Below are 19,429 nucleotides of genomic sequence, written 5' to 3' on the forward strand. Positions count from 1 at the left end.
GGTCCATTGACTATATATAATCTATCCTTTGTTGGGTGAGTGCAGAATCATCCTTGTGAACATCATGCGATCTGTTTTGTTTACCATCTTTTGCCCACTATCCCACAAAATGCCTGAGACATAAATTTCTGTTGAATTAATGAAAAAAATCTTTACCATGCTGTTTGTTATTCATCGCTTCTTTTACTGTCACTTTTCCTTCCTATTAGATGTTTCTCGTCTACTGGGAACTTTGCAGTCAGATAATTTATTACTGTCTTCGTGTCCATAAGAAATGGATATGATTTTGCATTTACTTCTGAGTAACTTGGAAGATTCTTTTCCTTCTTGGCTCTCAGTGGTGGTCTGAGATGGGGAGGGTGCCAGAGACCTCTGAGTAATTGAAGCCTAGTATTTGTATATTGATTCTCCAAACTTAGTGTGGCTATACCACCATACTAAGTAAGCACTTGGTAAATATTTATTGAATGAATGTCTAGAATAACTATTTGATGTGTCTACATAGTAATAAGTAATCTGGTAAAACTAGTGCTTGTTATTTTGCTTGTTTTTACTTTAAAGTATTTTTCTTGATTCGTTGCAGAGTGGTCAAATGGAATTTTACTTAATTATGTATAATTCCATAATTATAGTTTTGTGCTGAATGCTCCAAATATCAGAGGTAATGTGGGGCATTGAGACACGCAAAAGATTTAAAATTTACCATTTTCAATTAGGTCCCTCAAAGTTCTGGAACCCTGGCTCCTGCCCAGAGTGATGTCCTACCATATACAATGCTGTTGGCATCTCAACCACTGTGGAGCCACTTCAGGAGCATGGAATTGGTCAATTGGGAATTGGGTGGTAATAGGATGAGTACATTTTGTCTGTTTGTCACATAGCACTGTTTTGTGTAGTTCTTTCGTTTATATTCTTTGTCTTTGGGGGATGAACCCTGGCCAAACTGTGCCATGTGTTAGGGGAAGAAAACCTCTTTTTGACAGCACATTCCTGCTCTGTGGTGGTTGTGATATCACCAGCATATGGCATGCTGGCATCTCTGCAAAGGGCCCAGAGGTCTGAGTCTTAGGAGAAATCTTCAGAGACAGACAAGCGCCAAACCTGGTCTTTTAATAACATATTTTGGCACATCTACACATGTCATTTACACTAATCAGGCAATTGTACAATTTTCCTTTGGGGGGGAAACAAACTTGTAAGTTTTTTTTAATGCTTGTTGTTTATCCCTAATGAGAATTAAGTGAAAATTATGTATTAGTGGCATGGGGAGATACTGTCAACATTTGGTATTTGGTTTTGCATTTGAAAGTTATTCCTAGTATAACCTCCCTTGTGTTTTATTCTTTCTCTAGACAAGTTGGCATCAAGAATGGAATGTTTTTTGGGCAAGCTAAACAACTTTGTCCTAATCTTCAGGCCGTTCCATATGATTTTCATGCATATAAAGAAGTTGCACGAACAATGTATGAAACACTGGCAAGGTACATCATATGCTGCAGTCACTTCTGTGTCTGTTCTTTTGCTTCTGTATCTGATACTGAAGAGAGTCTGGTGTTCTTTAGGGTTGTCAGGGCCACTTTTGGTGGACTCTTCTTTCTTTCAGGAACCCTATCGTCAGCAACTCCAGCAGTCAGTAGCTCAATCTTAAGATACATGTTTGCACTGCTCAGACTGTTCAGATGATTCTTGATGTCGGTGTAAACTGATTCTCTGCCTATATAACTTCAACTCAGTGGCTCTCGTTTTCTTCCTCTGGAACCAGACAGATGAAGGATTGGCATTTTTTAAATCTAGTTATTTTCTTTTATTACATTTGAATTATAGTTTTGTTTATAATCAGAACTGATGGATTAACAAGTAGAGATTCTAAAACCATTTATATTCTAAAATCATTAGGTTTGCCAAAAGTTAGTGTTTATAAAAGTTTTTAGTAATACTTTTAGGGTGGTTGATAGTTGGCTTGAGAAAAGGAGATTAACTTTTATGTACAGTATAGGATGATTGATTGATTGATTTTAAGATTTTATTCTTGAGAGAGACAAAGAGGCAGAGACCTAGGCAGAGAGAGAAGCAGGCTCCCTGTTAGGAGCCTAATACAGGACTCAGTCCTGGGATCCAGGATCACAACCTGAGTCCAAGGCAGACACTCAGCCTCTGACCCACCCAAGTGTCCTCAGCATTGATTCAAAACTCAAAATTTAAAATAAGTATATGGCAAGGAACGTATGCTCCAAAGCAGGAGTCGGCATATTTTTTCTGTAAAGGACTAGATAAGGTCTGTGTTCCAACTGCTGAACTCTGCTATATAAAGTGAAAGCCACAGACACATATATTAGTGAGTGGGTGTGACTGTGTTCTATTAAATACTTACCATAACAGCATCTGGACAGTAGGCCCCAAGGTTCATCAACCTTTGGAGGGTATTAATGTTCTGAAAGATAATTCTTGCACCTCTGTCTTCACTTCTTCCTCTCTCCTTTGCATTATTTTGAATATTTATTGAGTATCTATTAAATACAAATAACTGTTGATGACTGCTGATCCTGTAGAGAGAAACGAAATCCAGTGTCTACTTCAGCAGGAAAAAGAAAATAAAAGGACCAGATGAAATTATCTGGCATTAGTTTGAAGGTCTGAGTGCTGAATGATAAGCCATTTATAATCACAGCTATCTTTAAGATCCCACATATGGGAATGTTGGTGTTACCAGGGGAAAGTGTGTTTTTAAATCCGGTTTCACGGGGCAGCCCGGGTGGCTCAGCAGTTTAGTGCCACCTTCAGCCCAGGGCGTGATCCTGGAGTCCCGGGATCGAGTCCCACATCGGGCTCCCTTCATGAAGCCTGCTTTCTCCCTCTGCCTGTGTCTCTGCCTCTCTCTCTCTCTCTCTCTCTCTCTGTCTCTGTCTCTTATGAATAAATAAATAAAATCTTAAAAAAAAAAATCCTGTTCCAGCGCTGAGGTCGATAGAAGCATCCAGATGAGGGCTGGGAACGGATGACTGAGCTGGGGAGTGGTACTCCTCTGTTCTGTGTTATGAGTATTGAGGCATTCAGGCAGCTACCTACCTACCAGCCTGAGTCTCACATCAGGGAGATTTGAAAGAGAGCTGTGACACATACTGGTTCTGAGATCGTTTTAGTCTTTGGAGACATTGTCAGTGGCACGTGGCTATGCTTGGGGGGGGCGGGGATGTACAGTGTCATTCTCCTGCCACCCTTTGGAAATCCTACTTCGGCTTCGTATTATTTCTGCCTCAGGGCAGCTTTCACTGGGAAGCAGAATTCCTATCAGGTATACCCTTCTGCTCTTAGAGATTTCACCCTTAAGTGTAAACCAAATACTCATTTCTTAAATGAATACAGCCAACTCTGATTTGTAACCTGCAGTAAGGTGGTGAGATAAGGCATAGTGTATGTTAACCAGTAAGTTATTGAAGGTACGTTTTTGACCTTGAGGCCTTTCTGGTTGCCTTCCATTTGTGGTCTGCATATTTAATTACCTTTGGAGCCATAGGATAACTCTGCTCTTTCTTCCTCTCTAGCTAATAAAAACAAGTCTTTTGTGTCAGTAGATCATGACCAAAAGCCAAAGTATTTCCACATTAAGGGAATGGAGTTTGTGTCCTTTCAGACAGGTATTTGGGGGTGATTGGTCTTTATATCCTGTATCCTAGGCCTGCTACAGTAAAAGATATTCAGTTGTTGTGTTTTTGTTTAGGAGATCATCAATTACTTTGATTTATGCGATTTTTCTATCTGTTTAGGATTCTGGTAAACCATGTTTAAACAGTTCTTAGTTTAAATGTCACGATAGTTTTAATTTGCACACTACTTTTCAACTATTCAGAGCTTTACAAAGGTATCCTCAGCATAGAGAAACAGGAATGGTAATATCTGCTGCATTTTTGGTAGTTAATACAGAAAATGAGAAAATACTAATCAATAGGTTTTGCATTTAAAAATTAGGTGACTAAATAATGGCACTTAGGCCACTTTAATTAAAATGCTAATACTTTTTTTTTTTTTTAGCATTTTAAAAAGTCTTAAAAGGAAATATGAAGAAAGATGCCAGGGGAAGACTCGACCCTGCCACATTTGTGTCTACTAGAGGGCAAGCTGCCAGGTGATTCATTGCCTTTGCTTTGTGTCAACAGCTACACACATAACATCGAAGCTGTCAGTTGTGATGAAGCACTGGTAGATATCACTGAAATCCTTGCAGAGACCAGACTTACACCTGATGAATTTGCAAATGCTGTCCGCACAGAAATCAAAGACCAGACCAAATGTGCGGCCTCTGTTGGAATTGGTTAGTATCTAGCTTATCTTGTATTATTTATTGTACTCAAAGCATTGCTTTGTGATCATTGAATATCATTTAATTTTTTGGAGTAATTGTTCAGGTTGTTTTTTTTACTGTACTGCATAGGCCTCTGACTTCTAAGACCATTCTTAGCATTGGTCACATTTGTGCAATACATTAGGTAGAAGTGTTAGAAAGGTAAGTAAATGGATGATGATGATACTGTCTTTGGGTTAAACAAGTTGGAATATTTCTAGTTTTTCAAAAATGGGGAGAAGTGAATTCAGTATTTGTAAACATACTCTTTTTAAATGAACCAAAGCCTTCTTTAAAGCAATGTGGTTGGGGGTGATTGGGAGTTAAGTGTTACTGTGAGTCTTGTTGTAATTCAGTTACTTTATGAACTTCAGCTTCCTGGAGTACTCCACCAGTCCTGTCTTCACTCTCAATTCCAGAAGTCATCCTTATCAACTATTGGCCCTCAATGATTGTCCTGTCTCTCCCCACCCCTTGTTTTGTCTTTAACCCTTGTGCTTAGTTTCCTCAGCTACTTCTACCATTTGTCTGTCCTTGTTTGGTAGAGCCGTCTCTGACACCTCAGCTTCCCTGAGTCCCCTCCTTCTCTCAGAACATACTCTATTGAATAGCTCCTACCAGGATGCCTCTTTACTCGTGTTCTCTCCAGTATTCTGTAGTTCCAGGCATGGGAGGTAGATAGAACATCCTTTTAGCTTGTCATTGTTATTTCCAACCACTCCTCTTCCATTCTTATTCCTCTGAAGTTCTTGGTCTCATTTGTACCCTTGGGGTTTTAATTTCTGGAGAGAACTGAGTAATGACACAGAGAAGCCAATACTGTGGAAAGATTTTTATTACTTACACTTCCCAAGGGGGGAGGAGAAGGCATGCTGCACCATGCAGGGCCACGTGAGGAACCCCCAGTTTTGGTCAGGAGGCAGAAGCAGGAGTGACGGGAAATCCTAGACCAGAGCCTATATTGGGATTTCTGTGGGAAAAGCTGGGCTGAGTGGAATAAACAGCTTTGGATTCACTGTTTTGGATGATCCTGTGTTCCCCTTAGGCCTTTGTAAGCAGGGATCTGTAGTTGCCTTGGACCCTGCCTGGATGAGTTAGGGCAAGAAAATACCATCTTTGTGTGTGACCTTGGTAAGGAGAAGGTTGAGGGTGGCTGGCTTGCATATGCGAGGAGGGCTCCCAAAGGAGTTAGTTGTTTGCTATTCTTAGAAACTAGCTAGCACTGGGAGGGTCATCTCTCCCCAGCCAGCAAGAGTTTTAAGATATCAAAACATAAGATACAGAAAATAAAATAGATGATTAATACATTCATAGCATTCCTCTATTTCCTAGCTAGCAACCTTTCTGCTCCCCTGTTTGGCCTTCACATCCTTCCCAGCATTCATTTAGGGCTTATTTTCTGTTTTCCAGTATCCGGCATGGGTGTAGTTGTTTAAATTATACTTTTTAATTTATAGGTGTGACAATATGAGTACTGCATTCTTTTAGGCTCAATCAAGCAATTAAAATGAAAATCCCACGTGATACAATATTTCCACTCCTCACCCCCTTTTGCCTCTCCACAACTCACCACTGTTACCATTTTGGTGTCACTTTGCAGAACTTTTTCTCTTCATGAATATTTACGTATTTACCCTGGGAAAACACTGTTAAATAAGTCTCCCATAAAACTGAGGCCTGTCCATTTTTACGTCTTCCATAAATTCCAACATCCTCCTCTCTCAGACCCCTGACACCATCTCTGTCTCCTGTACCCTTTTCCTCTGTTCTGCTTTACTTCTCCATGTCCACACCATACTGTCACTATCTGTTTTTAAGACTCTCACACCCGCAGTTTCCACTGCACATGTTCTGATTATATAGTGAGACTTTAGGTTCTTCAGGCTCACTTGTTCCCCCTATCCAGTAGCATTCCTTTGGCTTTATTTTCCTGCTCACCCTGGACTCACTGATTGGCAGGATGATTGAATTTCTGATCATTATCCTTGTTGCCTGCATCTCCCATCATAAAGTTAGGGACTGCTTTTACCATTCCTTTACCAGAGTAGGAGATATTGAAATGACACTTATTTGGGAACAAGGGTAACCTCTGTCCAGTAACCATGTGGGCTATAATCTGTCATATTTAACAAAATTCTGCCAGTTTTACTGTATTTGAAATGATCAGAATTGCACAATTATTTTTCATTGTTTTTGAAAGAAATTTGATAGGTAACCTACCTGTAGATGTCTTTGTTAAGAAATTTAAAAATAATGGTGAATATTTTTTTAAAACTTTTTTTTTTTTACTTTATAGGTTCTAATATTCTCCTTGCTAGAATGGCAACTAGAAAAGCAAAACCAGATGGCCAGTACCACTTAAAACCAGAAGAAGTAGATGATTTTATCAGAGGTCAGCTAGTTAGTAATCTACCAGGTAAATACAGATCTTTGCTTTTTAACTTTGGTTTATTGTAAACATCTGTTAATGCTTTTCATAGTTTTATAACATTACTCTTTTTTCCACAACAGGAATCAATTTTTTTTATCTGTGATTGAGTGCCAAGAGAAACAGAATTTGAAATTCCTCAATTATTAATCCCCTCAGTTGACTAATTACGACCTGAATGTTATCTTTTACTTCTATTTCTCAAGTATTTTACTTTAAATATTTCTCACGTGGCAAGATCAGGGAATTCCTAGAAATCATTTTAAGGAGAATATGATAAAGTTGACTTCTGATCCTTTAAATCATAATTAAAATTGTACTTCTAGGTTAAATAGAAAGTTTTGAGAATTGGTTCCCCTGTTTATAAAATTGTATTAATGGACTCGTGACAGGTTTCTGAGTTTAGTAAACAAATTGCTTTAAAAGTAGAAAATATATAAATCCTATCAGGAAGAATAAAACCTAAAGATGAAGTAATTACATTTTGCTAACTCAGAGGTAGAAGTAAAATTAAAATGTCCATCTTCACCTTTCTCCGCTAAGGGCCAGGACGCTTTGTTATTTTATATCGTGTGTAGTTACTGCATGGCTAACTTAGCTTGTAAAAATCTTTCCATAGAGAAATCATCAAATTTAATTAATTATAACTGAAAATCAGTTGCCCTTTTGGGACCTTGAAGAGATGCAGTTTTTTTGTGTAGTACAATTCATTTCACAATAATTATAGGACAGTTCCTGTCACAGTTACTAAATATTTAGATTTATTTGCTCTGGTAGATAGCTCTTTCTAGGAAATTTCTCTAAACCATGCAGTAATCCTTGATACTGTTTCAGATAATCCTATTTGTTAAAAAACACACTGTTAGTTTCACAAAGCTCCTGTGTATTTATGGTGGAGAGAGCTCAAGACGATGCATTTTTGATGTTTTTTAAATCCATTTGCTTGCAAAAGTGGATTTAGTGATATATTCTTAAGCTTAATAAAAGTATATCTGAAGCAACCTAGAATGTTCTATTACAGGCTATCAAATATTAAATGACCAAAATGCCACTTTATGGTAGATTATTTTGAAAGCTTCCTGACCCCCTATTTACTAATAACTTAAAAAAATGTATTAGTGTTGGAAATCTGAAATAGTACATTTTGATAGTTAGAGATTGAATTGGAAGAATAATTAACCTTATAAAATCAAGCTGGCAAATTGCCTCATTAGACAGTACAGTTTGTTTTAATAACACATGTTACTGCAGGCTTATGTAAGAAGGAACTAGTATAGTAAGTGTATTTAAAGCCGCATGTGAAATCCACATTTAGACTTCCTCTTCTAGCCATCTCTGTTAGTTTCCTAAGGCTGCCGTAACAAAATGGCACCGACTTGGTGTCTTAAGTAACAGAAATTTATTTTCTCAAGATTCCTAGAGCTGGAAGTCCAGCCCTGTCAGCAGGGTTGTTTGTCTACTCCCTGTGTTGTCACGTAGTCTTTTTTCTTTATGTGTCTATGACCTAACCTCTTCTTAAAGGGTCAGACTGGATTAGGACCCACTTGAATATGACCTCATTACCTTGCTTACCTCTTTCTTTTTTTTTTTTTTTTTTTTAAATTTATGATAGTCACAGAGAGAGAGAGAGAGGCAGAGACACAGGCGGAGGGAGAAGCAGGCTCCATGCACCGGGAGCCCGATGTGGGATTCGATCCCGGGTCTCCAGGATCGCGCCCCGGGCCAAAGGCAGGCGCCAAACCGCTGCACCACCCAGGGATCCCTGCTTACCTCTTTCAAGGCCCTATCTCTAGTTACAGTTGTCACATTCTGCTGTATCGAGTATTAGAATTTCAACATACGAATTTTAAGAAGACACAATTCAGTCTGTAACACCGTCTTTAAACTGAATCATTTTGGTTTGGTTTGGTGGTGTGTTTGTTGTTTTTACACGCAGTGTTTAGTTCCTGAACCTAGTAATCTTAACCTTTCACTTTAGTTTGCTTGCTGGCTAGAGGGGCTTTATTTCTTGAAGGGCAAATGTGAAATTCTGTGTCCTGGTCAGATTCTTAAGCCTTGAATTCCCTAAGGGATGCCTGGAATATGGTGGGAAGGCAGCCAGATTAGTTCCCTCTGGCAAGCCACCTTCCTGTGTGGCCTCCTCTCTCCTTCAAAACCAGATTGTATCACCCCAAAATTCTTCATGTGATGTGTGTTGACTTTTATCAAATTCCCAAATTCTTAATCAGATTTCGAACCTTTCAGGCACACACAATGTCACCTTTTGCTGTTGTTAGGCCTGTATTGAAGATGGCATTGTAACCATCTTTTTCCAAAGTGTGCTCTTATAGAATGCAGGCTGTTCCATTAAAAAAAGATTTCACGTGCATACGGGAAGCATCCCTGGTGGAGGGCCCACAAAGTAAAAGTTGAGAATTTTTAAAATATAAAGTAACCTATTTATCTTTGTTAAAAAGTAGCAATTTCCCAGATATTTGAAGATGAATATATAGTGCCTGTTAACATCTTGTAAAACATGCTTTAGGGAAATTTTGCTCTCTAACCAATAGCCAGAAGAAAGTCAGGATGAATACACCTGACCTGTTGTCCTCTACAAGCTCTCTCTGGCCCTCTGTGCCCATAAATCTTTACTTGGCACACAGTGTGTCTAGGACAATATTCACAATTATTGTAGCTACATGAGAAGTAGAAAACGCATTACTAGTAAATTTATGTTTTAGGGGACTCTACAGAATGATGATTATATATTGTAACAAATTATGTGAGGAGATCTATTTAATGAAAGAAAGGATCCTCCCTACTATTTAAATACAATAACTGTTCCTGGGAGTTCTTTGGTTCTTTGCCTGGCCTTTCAACTCATGCATATGCCTTTACCTTGAGGCCCTTCTGCATCTGGTTCAGCCAACCCTGAGTTTGGGCTCTTAGCCTGTGGTTGCCATCTCTTTAGCCATCTCAGAGAAACACCACGGCCATGTAGCCCTACATAAAGATCTGCCTTGATCTTTAAGTGAAGCTAGTAAAATTTAAAGTTAAATTAATTACAGTCAAATAAAATTAAAATTTCGTTCCTCATTTGCACTAGCCCCATTTCGGTGCTCAACAGCCACACGTAGCAAGTGCCTACTGGATTGGACAGCACAGATGGAGAACACTTTTATCATCACAGAAAGTTCTGGGCGGTGCTAATTTAGATGGTGAAAACCTGATGTTTTGGAATTTTATTCTTCTGTGTCCGCTATACTGTCAAGTCTGCTTGCCAGGGGAGACATTTCTGGCTATTTTTGACTTAGTGTAATAGTTCCCCTTCAAGGACAGCAAGTCTGTCCCAGTGGCTTGACCAGAGCTTCCACATCTTCTTTTTTTTTTTTTTTTCCCTCCTCTCCTTCTCAGAGACTGGGTCCTAAGCTAACATATTTTCCTTCACTTTTTCCTTTTTCCGTCGATGCACTCAATTTGACGGTAAAGACCCTGTTACTTTGTCTTTAGAGGTGCCACTGTCTCTAATAAATGCTTACATGATGCAGTCAGTTAAACCAGTGACCCCTGTTTTGCTGCTGATGAATTTTTCCTCCCCCCACCCCCCCCTGCATAGTACGGATTAGAGGTAGACCCCCCTCCGCCCACGTGCCTCCCTCTGCTGCTCGACTTCAGGCCCATTCCATTTTGTTAGGTGAGCTTGCAGTGGATGGGGTCTTTCTGTCCTCCCTAGAGGGACAGTTTACTTAGATTAGGTTGATTAGGTTCATTTGGTGTTATTTAGTATGATAGCCTTTTGTACCTACTAGCAAACAATAATTCTCTTCCACTGTATTGAAGATACTCTTAAAAACATTAGGTTTTTCTCCTGCCCCACCCCAGCACACATAGAATCAATCTAGGATTGTTGCCTCTTGCTGATTTTTCAAGTCCATGAGATGTATGAGTTCTCCAGATCTCTAAAGGAGATATCGTGATCACAGTTTGAGAGTGGGGCAACAGAGACCCCCCCCCCCAAAAAAAACCACCTTTCCTGAACATAAATAGTGTGTAGAGTGTCTGACTTTGGCCAGCTTATGATTTGCTTCTTACCTTATGTTTCTCCTCTCTGCCTTGAAAAATACTCAGATGGATTTCACTTAGAGTTTCACCTTTTTGTAAATGGTATTCCTCTGACCAATTTTGATGTTAAAACAGACTCTGGTATTCTTTCTTATTCTCTGTTCTTACTTGAACTTTAAAATGGCACACATGGGAGGCAGTGCCCTTAATACCATTCATCTAGATCCATGAGGGAATAGCTTTTCTTGGTTTAAACTTGTCTTGCCCACCTCTAGGGCCATAGATCTTCTGTGTAAAGTTGATAGTCTCCCAACCTTATGTCATATGTAAGTGTTTCAAGAGGTTGTCCTGGCAGAACCTGGACTAGTGTCCTCTACTGAAGACCATTCAGAGAACAGCCATTAGAAGGATGATAATCGAGTGATTAGCAGAATAGAGCCGACTTTACTCTGAGCTCTTTCTCACGATCCTGTGGAAGACTAGAAACACTCTTCCTCATTGGTGGAAATTACTGGTTTGATAGTGTGCAGACCATTTTGATAAGAATTTGAGTTTCCCTGGGTTACTTTTCAGTATCTCTTCTAGATATGTGTACCTTTGTTAAGATTTTGGGCAAATTGAGGGTGACAGAACTCATCAGTACCCTCCAGGTGAGGCTCAAACCTGGCATCTGGAAGAGAAGATCACAGGGACACAAAGTGTCCAGCTTTGTCATTCACGCATGTGCTGCATGCTGGCCCAGCTGTAGGAGGGTTGAGACCTCATCAAGGAGATAAACTTCATTGATAAAAGGAATCTGTCTTGCTCCCTCTACCCACCCCCTGCTTAGGAATCTTTATTCCCAGGTCACTTTGTCCAGTATGACAGCAGTAACGTTTTTGGGTTTGGATCTGTGTCATAAGTTCTTGTGTAGTTTCCATTCATAGAAAATGAGGCTGAAACTATTGTCAAGTTTGGCCATCACCGAAATCGTAGTAGAATCCCTAACAGTTGTGAGTCCCCTCACATGTAGGTCATACTGTAGGCCCGTTTAAAGAAGTCTGTAAGTTCATTAGTTGATTTTTCAAATAAGATGGAAATCTTGATATTACTCAGTAATAAAGATGGCATTCTTTATTATATAGTCAGTGTATATAGTGTATGTAGTCAGTGTAACTGACGAACTTAAGTCAGTTACACATATTTGAGAAGGTTCACCTATATGTGGAGCTCAAATTGAGTAGATTCTAGAAATAACTTTGCTAGCATTTGCACTAAAAAATTCTTTAGTCTATGAGCTGCTTCACTATGTCACTTAAAAATTTTAAGGGAGGGCAGCCCGGGTGGCTCAGCGGTTTAGCACTGTCTTCGGCCCAGGGTCTGATCCTGGAGACCCGCGATCGAGTTCCGCATCGGGCTCCCTGTGTGGAGCCTGCTTCTCCCTCTGCCTGTGTCTCTGCCTCTCTCTCTCTGTGTCTCTCATGGATAAATAAATAAAATCTTAAAAAAAAAAAAAAATTTTAAGGGAGATTATTTTAAACTAGTTATTTTGTCTATGAATATTATTATTTCACATTGCTAAATTGTTTTTAATGGTTTTTGTGCAGAATTAAAGAACTATATGTATCCCTTTTTCTAGGAGTTGGACGTTCGATGGAATCTAAGTTGAACTCTTTGGGAATTAAAACTTGTGGAGACTTACAATATATGACAATGGCAAAACTCCAAAAAGAATTTGGTCCCAAAACAGGTCAGATGCTTTATCGGTTCTGCCGAGGTTTGGATGATAGACCAGTTCGAACGGAAAAGGAAAGAAAATCTATTTCAGCTGAGATCAACTATGGAATAAGGTTTACCCAGGTAAAACTTAACTCTTCACAAGTTTTATCTATTTATTTCCTGTTATTTATCTTTTCACATAGTCCCATTTCTCCAACTAGCCCATAGACTCTGGATGCTTGAAGTTAAGACTTTACTCTGTTATTCCTGCAGCTTGCAGAATGTTTGTTTTTAGTAGACCCCTAGTGGGATTTAAATAGTATACATGTTTGTGTTTTGAAAGTGAAAATACTTGAGAATTGTTCAGTGTGTAGGAAAATAGCGTGGAAGTTTTTCTGTTTTACTTTCCATAGCCAAAAGAAGCGGAAGCTTTTCTTCTGAATCTTTCAGAAGAAATTCAGCGACGACTTGAGGCTGCCCATGTAAAGGGTAAACGCCTGACGCTCAAGGTCATGGTGCGAAAGTCTGGGGCCCCAGTAGAAACTGCAAAATTTGGAGGCCATGGGATTTGTGACAACATCACCAGGTAAGCTTATGTATAAAAGGAGTTTGGCTAATTGATATTTTGGTTAGTTTATTATAATTAATAGAAAAAGAAGAAAAGCAAGGAAGAGTCTGAATAAAGATCTGTTACCAGATATTTAGCCCAAGGCCATTGCCATTGTTCACTGCCTTCAGGTTCCGTTAGTCATAGGAACCTGTATGCCTGACCTTCAGAGGGAGTCTTTTGGCCGTGAACTTCTGTGCACAGACAGAAGAAAAGGGTGGCAACAGTTGTGAGTGGCGCCAGGGTCTGGAGGGAAAGGTCAGTATGGTGATTCAGAAAATGATTTTAATGAGACATTTACTTTACTTAAGGGAGGTATAGTTTCTGTTTCTGAAATGAATAATTATTATAGTCTCTACAAACTGGTAGAAAGCATTTAAAAGCTTTTTGTTTTGTTTTGTTTTGTTTTTAATGTGAGGACTGTTAATACAGAACTTCATGTCAGGGCACCTGGGTGGCTCAGTCAGTTGGACATCTGCCTTATAGGCTCAGGTCATGATCCTAGGGTCCTGGGATCAAGCCCTGTGTCAGCCTCCCTGCTCAGTGGGGAGTCTGCTTCTTTCTTTTCCTCTGCCTTTCCCCCTGCTTATGTTCTGTGCCCTCTGCTTGTGTTCTCTCACATACACTCTCTCTCAAATAAATAAAATCTTTTTTTTTTTAAGATTTTATTTATTTATTCATGAGAGACACAGAGAGAGACAGAGACACAGGCAGAGGGAGAAGCAGGCTCCCCACAAGGAGCCCGGTGTGGGACTCGATCCAGCATCCCGGGATCACACCCTAGGCCAAAGGCAGGCGCTCAACCACTGAGCCACCCAGACATCCCAAATAAATAAAATCTTAAAAAAAGAAAATAACTTCATGTAAAGCTTGTGACCAATATGAAAATAATTTTGCGTGCCATTTTATATACCAACGGTACACTGTATTTTATCTGTCAAATCCACCAAAGCTTTGAAATTTCTGACCCTGAAAGCTACAGGTAAAGAATTGTCTAAAAAAAAAAAAAAAAACCAAACCCCAAAAAACAAAAGTAAAAAACCAGTTTTGTTAAGTGTAGCTTATGCCAACTGTGGAAATAATGTTTGTGTGTATGGTGCTGTTGGCCAGTCACAAGAGGACTGTTCACAGGCAGTGTCCAGCTTTGTCATTCATGCATGTATTCACCATGAAAACAAGGTTCATAAATTATACCTGAGACAACATATTTATAAAATATGTTTTTATGTAGTTGTTAATCTTTTTTTTTAAGATTTTATTATTTATTCATGAGAGAGAGAGAGAGAGAGAGGCAGACACAGGCAGAGGGAGAAGCAGGCTCCATGCAGGAAGTCTGATGGTGGGACTCGATCCCAGGACTCCAGGATCAGGCCCTGGGCTGAAGGCAGCGCTAAACCACTGGGCCACCCAGGCTGCCCCTGTAGTTGGTAATCTTTAACTGTTTATTTTCCTATTTTAATAACCATTTTGATATACCTGTATTTCAAGTGGTAAATTGTGTTAGTGATCATTTCTATAATAAGTTGGTTGTTAGCCCTAACTCTGGAATAGAATGATCTCTTTACACGTGGTTTCTATTGGAAAATCAGATCTACTTTATTAATACTTTTTTGGAAATGTAACCTGGAACTTGATTTGTTCAAGGTACATGGGAAAGATCATCCAAAAATTAAATGATTTTTCTTTGGAAAGAGAACTGGCAGTAGAGTTTCTTCTTTTTGTGTATGTGTTTTTATTCATTTTTATTTTATTATTATTTTTTGTTGTGTATGTGTTTTTAAGTATCTTATAGTTACTTAGCATTGTGTATTTTGTGGGTTCACTCTCTACCCTTAATAAGATAATGAACCTTCATTTGGTCCTTTTTGAGAATCCAGGTACTCTAAAAATGTAATTTTTACATTAAAAAAAACTAAAATTAATTATACTTTATCCTGCCTGCCCCCAGTTGAAGGATAATTTTCAGCCTTTTTATAAGCACATTATCTGCTTGCTGTTGTTGGTATTAGTTCCCTTTTTGTCCTAAACTTAAAAAGTTTTATTAGGAAAATTTAAAACATATGTAATAGTAGAAAGAACAGTAGACTGAACGAACCCATCACTTGATTCCAGTAGTTGCTGTCAGCTTCTCTGATACCATCCTTCCTCCCCTTCTTCCCGATAATTTTGAAGCAGATCTCTGATCCCATCTTATTTCTTCCGTAAATATTTCAGCATTCATCTGTAATATGGTGAGGACTCATTGTTTAGTCACCAAAGGACAGTTCACCATCTACAATGCATAGCTAGTGGCCAAGTGTACATTTTGCTGTGCCCTTAAAATATTTACTTTAGAGAAAATGATAAAAAAGAGCACATGATTAATCAAAACAGGTGTAGTTTTATAAATGTTACCAACATACAGACCATTTGTTAAACCATTAACTTCAACCTAACATTTCAGTGGTGTTTTAACTGATGAGGAATGTTTTAGGTGAGCGATTATGAAATATGCTAACACTGACCATATATTTCCTCTACTTCCCTGGTTGACACACTGTTTCCTGTGGACCACATCCAGCCTTGGGCCTCTTTTCATGTGGTTTTCATGAGCCAAGAATGATATTTATATAGTAGTTTGTGAAAAGTGAAGACTGTGAGAGGGACCATAAAGCATAGGCAGTTTACTCCTGGCCCTTAACAGAAAAAGTTCCAAGCCTCTGTTATAGTCCCTATTAAGAAGTGGTACTCCACATTCCATGATTCTGTGACCTCTTGTCAAAGCTACGAGGCAGTCATGTGCTGCCTAGACTCTGATGTTCTAATTACTGTAGAGGAAGGACACATTTTTAATTGCTTATCAAAGAGCCATAGGTACACTGAGATATGTGGCTTATTACATAGGGAAAGTTTTCTTTTACACACACACACACACACACACACACACACACACACACACAGTCCCTTAGTCCCTTACACTGCTTCTCTTCCATTGCCTGTTCCTGTTTGCACGCCTCCTGGGGCTGACCACATGTCCGCTACAACCACATTCCCTTCTTTTGGAACTTGTTTGTTCTGCACTTACTGAGCATCTTGTTTTGGTTTGTTGGCTTTTTTGTGAACTCCCCACTGAGTGTGTCCCCACATTCCCTTCTCTTGTGTTTCAGCACAAGTTAATCAACTGGCTTGATCTTTATTCTTGGAGTGCTCTCTTGGGGCCCCCAGCATGCCAGTGCGATCTAGATTAGTTCAAACCAGTACTGCAGAGTGGGGGGCACAGGGTATCCCTTTTCTGTGATTGCCACAGGACCCTTGTTTCCTGGATTCCTGGTGTCATTCTGCTAGTACCTAGTGAGAAAGAATGATTGCATGGGTGTGAATTGTTTTGAATCTGCCTATCTACATGCTCAGTAGTTCTGAAGTTACATTTCCTTAGACTCCATTGTCACCTTTTTCGCAGGATTACTTTTGAGAAGCTTAGTGCTCTTTTTTTTTTTTTTTTTAAAGATTTTTTATTTTTCTATTCATGAGGGAGAGAGAGACAGAGGCAGAGGGAGAAGCAGGCTCCACGCAGGAGCCCAACTCAGGACTCTATCCCGGGTCTCCAGGATCAGGCCCCGGGCTGAAGGCGGCGCCAAACCGCTGAGCCACCCGTGCTGCCCATTTAGTGCTCTTTTGATTGCCTATTCTTTACAGATTGTTTTTTCTGGAACTTTCAGAACTCTAATTCAGGGGCTCTGAAATTTTATTTGACCTTACTGTGCCAGGTAACTTCGTCAATATTAGTTTATTTCTAACATTTTAAACTTTTTTCTTAATTCTTTGGACATTTAAATATGTTATTTCACAGATGCCACATTCTCTTATCTCTTAAATATTCTTCTATTTCCTGTGTAATTTTTTCTCCCAATTCTTCTCTTTTGACTGCTTTTATATTAGCTGTTTTCTTCCACCATCTGTCTGATAGTTCGTGGCTGACTGTCCATATGTGAACTCCTCAAGTTTTATTTGGAACCTCTAGATTCACAGTGGGACACATAGACCAATGGGCGTCATCATAGATGAATGGTTGAAGGGCTTGATCTTTGGTTACCACAACCAGCTGTATCTGTGGTCTTGCTGTTAAGGCTTATCAATAGGCCCCTTGTGGGATCTTCCCATTTGCTGCCTGTAGTTGGTGAGCAGATGTGAAGATGGCAGCTAGCATTCCGGTTACTTAATAGGAAGAGCCGTCTGAGTGGGAAGAGTGTACATCTTTTGAGTGAGGTGCCTCCCACCTCCCTTGGCCACGCATGAGGTCTCCTAGCTCTCAGCATCGACATCCAGTGTATAGTGCATCCTACATAGGAGGGGCTATCTGTGGGTTGGCCATACATGCACATTCTCCACCCCTCCACTGGTACCTGATATCTCTAATCACAGAGTGTTTTTGAGGTTCTGTAGCATAAATTGGCTTATTTCAAGTTGGCTCTTTGCTTTAGGCATAGGAGACATATTTGGTAACTTAGTATTTACCGATTTGCTTTCAGTATGTAAACTATGATTAACATTTTTCCTCTATCTTGTCTCCTCTCCTACTTGTATTTTAAGACCATTTTTAAATCAATTTTTCGAGTTTATGCTATTTATTTTTATTGTTTAAGAGTTTATGCTATTTAAAAGTCATTTTAAGATAGTTTAGTGGTGTTCTGAAAGGATATGAAGATAAATGCATTAAACCACCATGGTCTACTAAAAATCTTGCTTTCAGTAAAGTTCTTCTGTATTTATTTGTGTGAAATAAAGACAGGGGGATTCATCATTCTTTCATAGCAATCTCAAAACACTATTTACATTTATGTTTTAGTAGCAACATAATATTGTTATTTGTATATATAGGCATTAACTACATCTTTTTAAAAACTTTTTTTCCAATTTGTTTTTAGTTGGCCAGGTCTTCTTTGTCTCTATCTCAAAGTCCCAGTGTTCTATATGATTTTTCTTTTACTCCTTGCTGTCTGTCAGTGTAGTTAATTTGTGATTATTGGCTTCCTTGAAGGAAGACTATCTCATCTCATTCATTTTTAAGGATTATATATTGGTACTTAATTATTTAAACTTTGTTACTTTCTTTATGACTTTCCTATACATCTTTAAACCATGCAGTACTTGTGAGGTACCAGTGAATATATAGGAGGTAGCTTTTGTTCCTTTAAAAAAGTGAATTCTATCACTTACAGGACCGTAACTCTTGACCAGGCCACAGATAGTGCAAAGATAATTGGAAAAGCTACACTAAATATGTTTCATACAATGAAACTAAATATATCGGATATGAGAGGGGTAAGTATATAACTTTAAAATTCTGACTTTCTTTCTATAATGTTTTTCTCATTTAAGGCTTGAACTAAGAATGGCTTGGGGGGGTGGGCAGACAGTTTATGTGCATATTTTCAGCTCCTTTAGAGTAATACCAGGAAGATAGAAACTGAAAAATTCTTGACTTTATCATCTGACCGGATATTTTTCAAATTTGTTCTGAAAGCTCATTTTGTTTCCTGCCTAGAATAATTTTGTACCTTGAACTTTTACAGATCTTTTAATTAACCAAGGGCTTATTTTACATATATTATCTGCTTTCTGTTCTCACTCCCCTAGAAGTAGATGGGACTGAGGAGTGTAGAACTGCAAATAAATCTTATACCTTTAAGGTCTTTTTTAATCAAATTCATTCTTATGTCTCTTGGTGCTCCAGAAGGAAGTATTTACCACAGGCACACAAACATGCCTTTGGGACATGTTGAGAGGGTATCAAAAATGTAAAAACCTTAATTTTCTTAAGGATGAACCTTTGTAGTAGGTTCTGTGTGTGTAGATGTACGTGAATGAAAGGCTTTCATTTGTTATTTCATCAACTCACTGGCTTGGTGTGGCATTTTTGGAAGAATTAAAGAATTACTAAGCCAGACACGATTAAAACTTCTCCCTGAAATACTGTTATAATAAGGCTTTCTGGTGGTGTGGGGGCACAGTTATCTATGCCTGGGGCACTGCCCATCCCACCCTACCCACACCCATTTATTTGAAAAGTATTTTAAACAGAAAAATGATAAATGAAGACTGCAAGTAGACCACCTCTTATAGAGGTCTTGTGGTTTTTTTAATGTTAAAAATGTAGTTGATTAGAACTTCAGTGGGATATAAAAGTACTAAACTTTTTTGGATTTTTTATTTTGAAGAGATTGCAATATACTTGGATAGAATTGGATACCCCAAGATTGAGGTGAATAACTGCTCACTAGCTAATTAGTAGTTTTGGTAAAAAATCATACAGAAGGCTGTTTGAATGTTTCCACTA

At 38.8% G+C, this 19,429-nt stretch overlaps 1 protein-coding gene across 13 annotated transcripts in view; it reads left to right on the forward strand.

Annotated features, from left to right (window-relative positions):
- REV1 (REV1 DNA directed polymerase) overlaps positions 1-19,429 on the forward strand; it is a 97,841-nt gene that overhangs the window by 73,164 nt on the left and 5,248 nt on the right. For 12 of the 13 annotated variants that reach the window (XM_072743006.1, XM_072743008.1, XM_072743013.1 and 9 more), the window contains 6 exons: positions 1,353-1,481; positions 4,155-4,309; positions 6,636-6,755; positions 12,427-12,647; positions 12,920-13,092; positions 18,312-18,414. In XM_072743006.1, the coding sequence (XP_072599107.1) occupies positions 1,353-1,481; positions 4,155-4,309; positions 6,636-6,755; positions 12,427-12,647; positions 12,920-13,092; positions 18,312-18,414 (901 nt within the window). Of the gene's footprint in view, positions 1-716; positions 844-1,352; positions 1,482-4,154; positions 4,310-6,635; positions 6,756-12,426; positions 12,648-12,919; positions 13,093-18,311; positions 18,415-19,429 lie in introns of those variants that run through there. The other variant, XM_072743018.1, reaches the window with a different exon arrangement.

This window comes from Vulpes vulpes, chromosome 16 (genome assembly GCF_048418805.1).
Source record: "Vulpes vulpes isolate BD-2025 chromosome 16, VulVul3, whole genome shotgun sequence".
In the NCBI taxonomy this organism is placed as follows: Eukaryota; Metazoa; Chordata; class Mammalia; order Carnivora; family Canidae; genus Vulpes; species Vulpes vulpes.